This window comes from Vicia villosa, unplaced genomic scaffold (genome assembly GCF_029867415.1).
Source record: "Vicia villosa cultivar HV-30 ecotype Madison, WI unplaced genomic scaffold, Vvil1.0 ctg.004374F_1_1, whole genome shotgun sequence".
Classification (NCBI taxonomy): domain Eukaryota; kingdom Viridiplantae; phylum Streptophyta; class Magnoliopsida; order Fabales; family Fabaceae; genus Vicia; species Vicia villosa.
Genome location: NW_026706424.1, coordinates 96,160 through 105,592, shown reverse-complemented (window position 1 = coordinate 105,592; position 9,433 = coordinate 96,160). Strand labels below are relative to the sequence as shown.

General features: G+C 27.7%; 1 protein-coding gene and 1 long non-coding RNA gene across 2 annotated transcripts; one reads left to right on the top strand and one right to left on the bottom strand.

Moving 5' to 3' along the window:
- Positions 1-276: 276 nt before the first annotated feature.
- LOC131642011 (stress-induced protein KIN2-like) lies at positions 277-1,627 on the top strand. The gene is made up of 3 exons (XM_058912302.1): positions 277-378; positions 462-530; positions 1,492-1,627. The coding sequence occupies exons 1-3, from the start codon at positions 322-324 to the stop codon at positions 1,564-1,566; spliced, it is 201 nt and encodes a 66-aa protein (XP_058768285.1). The 5' UTR covers positions 277-321; the 3' UTR covers positions 1,567-1,627.
- A 2,965-nt stretch (positions 1,628-4,592) lies between these two features.
- Positions 4,593-6,244, bottom strand: LOC131642013 (uncharacterized). The gene is made up of 2 exons (XR_009295710.1): positions 5,952-6,244; positions 4,593-4,865 (listed from the first exon to the last, which is right to left on the bottom strand). It is a non-coding gene; the product is annotated as an uncharacterized LOC131642013 (long non-coding RNA).
- Positions 6,245-9,433: the final 3,189 nt, after the last annotated feature.

The following is a 9,433-nucleotide window of genomic DNA, read 5'->3' as shown; positions in this document are numbered from 1 at the left end:
AATTGGTATATTCAAAAATTAGTACTATTACATTTTTATTTTATTTTTTAAAACATTAAAATATTGAATGATAGTGTACTTTCTATCTTTAGTAGGATTATTTTAATAATAGTCAATTTAAAACAATTGTACTAAATTCCTAGTCTTAAGCCTAAATAAAAGCATCTTTAATAAATGGTGCATATAATTACATGTGTCATTCTCCATACAAATATGAAAAACTATATATACTCCACACAATTATGAATCACATTCACCAAGAAAAGTAGTGTTTTTTGTTACCTTCATTATTTTTTCAAAATCCTAAAAGAGAAATCAAAGATGAATCAATCTCAAAATATAAGCCAACAAGCAGGCCAAGTCACAGGACAAGCTCAGGTTACCTATATTAATCTTATTTACTATATATGTATAAAATTATTGTAGTGTGGTTATTTGATGTTAAGTTGTTGTTGATTTAGGAGAAGGGAAGCAATATGATGGACAAGGCAAGCAATATTGCTCAATCTGCCAAAGAATCTTGCCAAGAGGTTTGTACATTTATATAAACAATTTAGTTATAATGATTGAATGCATAGTTGAATCATTTAGAATAAGTCTAATTAATTTATACAAATTAACTTATAGGATAAGTAGTGTCAATATAATACTGTGTGTGTGTTAATAATTGAAATGTGAAGAGTCGGAATTTTCCTCTTGAACAAAAGACATGAAGTTAATTTGGTTCAAAAGGTCTATGTTTTTTACATAATGGAAACTCAAAGTTGAAAAATTAAAAATATATTACTAATAAATATAAAAACTTTTATCTTAAATAATTATACTTTTGATCGACATTGAAGGTAATAAATGTCGGAAAAAAATTTAAATAACAAGGTTTAAAAAATAATTACCAAAAAAAATAAGTTTTTCAAACAATTTACCAAATTGTCTAGGTTTTGCAGGACTCCATAGAGTATGCGCCAAATGAATTGACGCATTGGTACAAAAATTAGGTGTATGCGCCAAATGATTTGGCGTCAATGTGTCACTCATATTAGGTTAGCCAAATGATTTCACGCTCATGTGGATTTTTTTTTTGTTGTCTTTGTACAAACACTAATACGCCAAATGAATTGGCTAGTTCAAGAAAATTTATACCAATGCGCCAAATGGTTTGATGCATACTTCAGGGGTCCTGCGAAACCTAAACACTTTGATAAATTTTCTGAAAAACTTGTTTTTTTGGTAATTTTTTTTAAACATTGTTATTTTTTTTTTCCAGAAATGTCCTCTACATAAAAATTATAAACACATTATTATATCAAGCACACCCTTAAGGCAACAGTGTCTTCACTTAAATTTTATAACACAATCTTATAAGAAGTGTTTCTCAAGATAATGGAAAAGTAGAGTTTTTTTTTTTTTTAAAAAAAGGTAGAATAAAATATGTAAATGATTAATATTAGTTTAGAAATTTTGGTGATTGACGACAATAATTTACTGTTATAGGCTGGTCAACAAATGAAAGAAAAGGCACAAGAGGCTGCAAATGCTGCAAGGAGCACATATGAAGCTAAAAAATGAATGTGTGTAGTGAAGATCTCTCTTAAGAAGTTATTTGCACACTTTAATTTTGACTTTTGATTTTAAGGCTATTATGCATTGAATTAGTTTTTTCCTTTATCATTTTTTTAAACTTTTTGAATTGTTTTATCATATGACTGGTATATATGGTATATATATCAACAACTTAAATTAAGAGAGACTGCAATTTTATCCTAATATTTTGCAATGTTGTATTTGGATGTTCTTATGTTTTAGCAATGTTGTATTTGAATCATTGTTTTCTTCTTACCACTAAAACATTTTCTTTTGTTAATATTTTAATATTTATACTTTGTTTTTTTTTAGTTTACAAATGACAAAACGAGATCACTACACTCAAAGGATAACTTAAATCAACTAGCTAGAATTAGACATGTTTTGTTTATTTTATCTAAAATTCATTTTTCTATAAACATATTTAAAAACTATTTCTCAAGTCGAACTTACATAATGTTCATGTATGAGATAACTAGTAACAAACCTGTGCGTTCCCACGGGTTCTGGTACGGGACACACACTTGTTTCAGATGAATATTTTTTAATAGAAAAATATCTGGTATCCGTGAAAAATAATAATTGAAATGTATAGAAAAATATCTGATACCCGTGAAAAAATAATAATTGAATGTATAGAAAAATGTCTGGTACCCGTAAAATCTATTTAAATCAATAATAATTTTTTTTCCGTATACAAATATTATTTTTGCTTAGATAACATTTACAATATTTGGATTAATAGTAAATTTACGTTTATAAAAATATTTAGATAAAAAATAGATTTTTTTTCCCGTATAGCATTTTTGAATAAAACATATTTGAATCATAAATTTCATTTTTCGATAAATATATATAGATAAATAATAAATATTTTTTCCCGTATACAAATATTATTTTCGTTTAGACATTATTTAAAAAAATATTTGGATCAATAGTAAATTTTTGTATATAAGAATATTTAGATCAATAATAATTTTTTTCTCCATATACCATTTTTTAATAAAAAATATTTGAATCATAAATATCATCTAGCGAAATACCCGTGCGTTCGCACGGGTACTGGTGTGGTGCACATATTTTTGTTTTCAAAATGTGAATAAGAAAAACAAAATAGCTTTACCAAAATAGTTTGATATTTTTAAAGGAAAGACATATTTTTAAAATAAAATAAAATTTTTTTACATCAATAATATATAATTCAATTTGTCATATATTATCTTAAAAAATATTATATCTTAAATTAAAAATAATTTCAAAATTAAAATATTAAATAGATAAATAATTATATCAACCATAATTTCTAGTCTGAGACATAATTATTTTTTTTAAGTATATGACACATATTTTTCTCATTTTTGTACCATTAATATATATTTTTCCCGCATACAAATATTATTTTGTATAAGCATTATTTATAAAAATATCTAAATCAGCAATAAATATTTTCCCGTATACAAAAATTATTTTTGTTTATACATCATATATAAAAATAACAACATAACAACATTAATTGAAAATATTTGGACTAATAAAATTTTTATTTCCCGTATATAAAAGTAATATTCTTTTTAAAAATATATATAAGTTTGTGTTAATCTATAACAAACATTTGACACATAATTAGACTAATAACATATATTTTTAAACTAATTTATTTGTGAATTAAAAAATAGACTTTTATTATAAAATATTATTAAAATATAATTTAAACTAATTTTTAATAAAATATTATTAAGATATAATTTTTACGGCAATATATATTTTAAACATTATTATATTTACGTCCAGTCTAGTCAATATGTCTAATCCTATATGCCAAAGTGTAATATATGGAGTATGTATTTTCCTTGGGACTATAAATGTTCAGAGTTTCACGTGATTCATTTATTCATTGTCTCTTTCATATCTCCAAAGTTAATTACTACACAGAGACTATATTTCTTTCAAACCAGACAATATTTTTTTGTATCTCTTTCTTTTTCTCAAGAATCTGGAGACTACACAAAGACATAGTAATACAAGAATGAGAAGAAATCATGCATATTATTGTAATTAATAACATATTATTTTAGAAATTTCAAAATATAATAATAATTAAATAAAATAATAATTCTAAATGTTATGACATGCTTTTCGTCAAAATTACATGACTGTGTTATCCAAAACACTCTTTCATATTTTTAAATATTTTTTATTTAATATTTAACTTAAATAGTAGAAGTGAAGCCCCATACATAATTATATGTTTTGTTAATGAATGTTTCGTATACAATAGCATTGGTTCTAAATAGTTATCCTCACTTAATTATCCTCACTTAGTCAACCAACCAATTTCAACAATTATCTTTTAAAAAAAATCTACATCCTCACGTTTCTCAATTACTACAACATAAAAAGCAAATTGTTTTTCCTTAGACATTTTCATAATTCTTCTCAACCATCAGATTTTCCCTCTCTTTATTCTTAAGTCATCAGAACCATACATTTAAAATATTTTTATCTCTCTCCTATCACTTCATTTCAGTTTAGCAAAAGTTACTCTCGCATCACCAATTCACTTGACATAAATCTACATTTCGTCTATATTTAGAAGAAAAAATATATATTTAATATTATTTTCTTAAAATATTAATATAAATATTTTTAAAAATATTATAAATAAATAGTAATACTGATCATTAACATTGATTATGAATATTATTATGATAAATATTTCAAAATTTCTATTTTATTATTAGATCATAATAGATCTTATTGTTTCTATAATATAAAATTAAATTATAAAAAATTGTTATTTTAATTTTTGTCATTATCAAAACTCTGTTTATATCTTTGACTTTTCTATTATTAATTGTTTTTTTATATTTATATTGTTTAACTTTTTTTTATTTATAGTATAGTGATTATGATACCTACAATCTACTGTAATATAGTGATTATGATACCTATAGTCTACTATACTTGATTATGATACTGTGTAAGTGATTTATCACATCTTAAAACTCATATTTTCTTTCAAACTTTTAATCCCACTTTTCTTTTATTTTCAAAAAGTAAAACTCACATTTTCTAATCCCATAAAAATCAACATTAAAGAAAAAAAAAACAACACAGTAGGAAAAAGATTCATTGAGCGGGGATGTTATGAAGCTCGACGGTGGAGCAGATGAACGTTACAGGCGGCGCGCGGCGGTCCGGCACGGTGGTTGCCGGAAAAAATTTCCAGAACTTAAAATTGTTGTTGCTTCATCAGCTATTCCCGTGATTTTTCATCTCGAAATCTACAGGGAATCAAACCAAAATAAGTTTCAAGTTGATGTAGACATCAACTTTATAAGCATGGGATCAAAAGAAAATATATATACTATTATAATATATGGTAAAAAGTGTTACAGAAAAACTGTGTATACAGTATGGTCTTTGTGCGTGATTTTTCTAATTTATCTATTTCATGTATACATATCCCATAGCAAATCCATTCTCCATAGATTCATCTAAAAAATATCCTACAACCTATGAATTGATTTGCATGAAAGAAAAATATGGAAGTGGCACATGTTAATACTTATAATACTTATAGTGTTGACACAATTTATGAGGATAAGAATTAAAAAACATGTTATAAAGAGTTTTGAAATTGGTAAAGTTTGTGGTAGTGTTGTAAAAAAAACAGTAGTATATCACCTCAAAATACAATTGAATTGTAAAAAATATAACAAAATCGTATGAAAATGGTAATGATGGGAAGAAAATTAAATAAGTATTTTTTTAAATACGACAATCAATATCAAAAAATTAAAGTTAACCAACAATTTATGGCTTAAATGCACTCTTCGTTCCTGTAAGTTAGTGAGTTTTTTATTTTCGTCCCTGTAAGTTAATTTTTTTGGTTTGAGTCCCTATATTTCACTTTTGCGTTCGTTTTAGTCCCTAAAATCAAAATCCGCAGGAAATTTCACAGGAAAATCTGCAGGTAACCTGCAGATTTTCCTGCGGATTTTGGCTTTAGGGACCAAACCTCAAGAAAAAAGTAAGATATAGGGACTAAAACTAAAAAAAAAATTACAAGGACGAAAATCAAAAACTCGCTAACTTACAAGGACCAAAAGTGCATTTAAGCCACAATTTATTTCTAAGTTTTTTTTTTAGATCTTAACGTTAGCTTGAAAATAGATAATATCTTTGGATTGAAATTTTATAATGAGTTGATAAAAAAGAATAAAAAAATATTTGAAATATTATCATTTTGTATACCTCAAAAAGACATTAATTATTTACAAAGACAATAAATATTCTATCTGTAATAGAATTTTTTCAAAAGGAAAAAATAACATGGAAGATGAAATTAAAAATATTTATTTACTTACTCGTATTTTTATATTTTTGTTAGCAAAGAGATACACTTTACATGTCCCTGCAAATAATGAATGTTCAAATAAGAATTAGTTGGAGATAATAAGAAAAGGAAAGAAATAAATGTCAAATAGGAAGATAAAAGAGAAAAAGTAAATGAGAAGATCCTTTCCATCCTTCCGCTTGATTATATATACATGACCTATTTTTAATTTTTTTAAAATTTCTACATTTATTATTTCTTATCCTATTCCTCAATGAAAAAGTAAAAAAATATATTCATTTTCTCTTTTCCTTATTTATTATTAGAAATAAATCAGATGGCATAAATTTGTAAATCAGAATCTCAATTTCTATTACCACAAATTACAATCTTTCATCCCATAATCTTGTAATCTTATGCAACAAAAAAATTTGATCTTTCATACAAGATAAAACTCAGATTTGAGAGGAAAGTTACAAATAAAACAAAAACCCAGATTTAAATTTATACGAAGTAGAAAAGAGAGCAACATCTCTTCATCATCACTCAGTATCAACAAAAAAATTCCAGATCTGAAGAAGAAGAACTTATCTGAAACGAAAACTATAAAAATGATATTAGTGATGTTGAATAAATAAAAAATGAAATGGCTGAAAAAATATTGAACAACAATAATATAGTTAAACAAAACTGATACATTAAGAGGAAGAGGGAAAAAACATATACTGCCATTGATGTCTTTATCATCTTGAATGATGAAGCAAGTATAGAAAGATGAAGTAAGGGTAGATGAAACAACAAATCCAAACCTGAAATAACAAACACTAAATTAGAAGAAATTAGAAAAGAAACTTTAACGAAATTTTTGGGTTTTTAACATAAATATCAAAACTTTAATGGATGTAGTTAAGAAAAAAGAAGAAGTTGTAGTGGTAATCAAGGAGAAGAAGAAGAAAGGTGAAGATATATTAGAGGAAGGAGGAGGGTGGAATGTGGAAGATGAAGAAAACAGAGGAAGGAGGAGTGAAGAAGGTGGAAGATGAAGAAAATAGAGAAAGAGAGTTGTTTGAGATTTTAGGTAGCAAAATGATTAGACATGTTGAGTAAAGGACTAAGCATAGTTGTGTTTTCAAGAAAGATAACAATGACAAAAGATATTGGTTTTTTCCAAAAAAATTCAGATTGAGACGTTGAAGACAGATAGCAAAAGCAAGAAGCAAAGAAATGCAAAGGAGGTAGCCACGTGACTCTCTAACTAAACAAAAGGGGCAGTAAGATCTTTTCCAGAGCATCTAACTTTCTTATATGGTAGATAGGTAATTGTGGTGTCATTTTTTTTACCTCCCCGTTTCACTTGGGAGGACGGCACGCTAGACCCTTCACGCGAAATTTGGAAGGATAATGCGCCCGGGGTGGGATGAATTTTGTTTCCGTTCTTCCTACGATATCACACGAACTTTTTAATTATCCTATGAGTAGGAAAGGGAAAAAAGATCTCAAATAAACCCTAGGAGTTTGCTAAGTGTGGGGATTCACCTAGACTAGAAATTCTGGTGCCCGGGAGGTCGGTTATACATAGGGAAGAGTTTAAGCACCCTACATATCCGTAGTACTCTACGGGAACCTTCTCTGTGTCTATATGTGTTTGTGCTGCTAATGATTGGGAAAGTTTCTCCTCTGTGTTAGGAGAAGGAATTGAAATTGATTTAAAAGACAGACTGACTATTTTTGGTTTTTATTAGCTCGCTGAGATTCCTTGTGAACCTCATGCCTACATATCCCTAATGGAAGTCAGAGCTTTTTGTAGTTCGGAGAACTAATTAGGGAAATTAATATTTTTTGGTGCCTTGCTTGAAGCTCAAGGTTGAAGCTTGATTAAATCTCTGTTTACGGTAAAGAGGCATGAAGTCATCTTTACATAGAAGTATTTCTATTATTCCACCACAAACATTAAAAGAGTGAAAAAATAACTGAATTCATTTCATTCAAGAGGGGGACCTTACTTGTTTATGTGCAAGTATACCAGTCAACTGCGTCTTGAATGAAAGAAAGATGCTCATCCAAATTAGGGAAAGTTACCACATGCCTAGGTTTACTGCCACTGCATGCCTTTCAAAATCCTAAATGGGAGACTTGATTAAAATGTAATGTAATGTTTGTTTGTTTGAATGTGGTAAGATAGTAAAAATATCTCTCTATAGAGATAAGCTATGTTTATCTATTGTTTGAAAGATTTGACTTTATCTGGCATGTATGAGGCCTAAGCTTGAGGCTTTTTGATTGATTTTATTGACTCTGGGAGATTACTCCACTGGGGGAATTAACTTAAACTAAGAGATTTTGTGTTCTGTACAAAGCCCAGAATTGAGCCTGACTCTAATTGGAGAGTATTTATTTGATGGATTCTATTTGGTGTTCTGTACAAAGCCCATAATTGTGCCTGACTCTTAATTGGGGAATATATATATATATATATATATATATATATATATATATATATATATATATATATATATATATATATATATATATATATATATATATATATATATATATATATATATATATATATATATATATATATATATATATATATATATATATATATATATATATATATATATATATATATACTGCCTTGTATGAAGCCCAAGGTTGTGGCTGACTTTTGCTGGGAAAGACGCTATTTTCTACCTTGTACAATGCCCAAGGTTGTGGCGGACTCTTAAATAAACTGAGTATGGATAACTCTATGGTGAAAAGATCCTAAAAGTTAGGAATCTTTTGACACAAAAAATATGGTTTTATCTGCCTTGCACAAAGCCCAAGGTTGTGGCTATTGTTGATGAAGGACTTACTATAAAGACTCTATTATCTGCCTTGTACAAAGCTCAAGGTTGTGGCTGACTCTCTAGGGGAATGCCTATAAGGAGGGTTTTGACTCTAAAGGGAATATGTGCCTTGTACAAATACCAAGGTTGAGGCTGACTTTTTAAATGAGGAAAGATCTACTAGCGTGGGATCTTTTGACTCAGAGGGGGTTTCTTGTTGAGGATTGCTTTAAAAATTGACCCTACTGAAGATTGTATTTTTATCACACAGAAATTGATGAATGAAAGTCCCAGGTTTGAAGATGGACTTTACTGGAGAATTTGTTTGAGTAATTGACCTAAGTTAGACTCTACTAGAAAATTGGTTTTTATTGACAGAGATTTACCTAGGTGGGATTCAACTATTGAGATTGTCTTTTAAGAATTGAATTTTTGGAAGCTAACCCTTTCCAGGGAATTATGACTTTAGAGTGAAGGATAGAAAAACACTTAGAAAGGGGGGGGGGTTTGATTAAGTGTAGCTTTAAAAAAACTTGACAGATAAAAATAAATTGCACAGTTATTTTTATCCTGGTTCGTTGTTAACTAAACTACTCCAGTCCACCCCCGCAGATATGATTTACCTCAACTGAGGATTTAATCCACTAATCGCACGGATTACAATGGTTTTCCACTTAGTCAG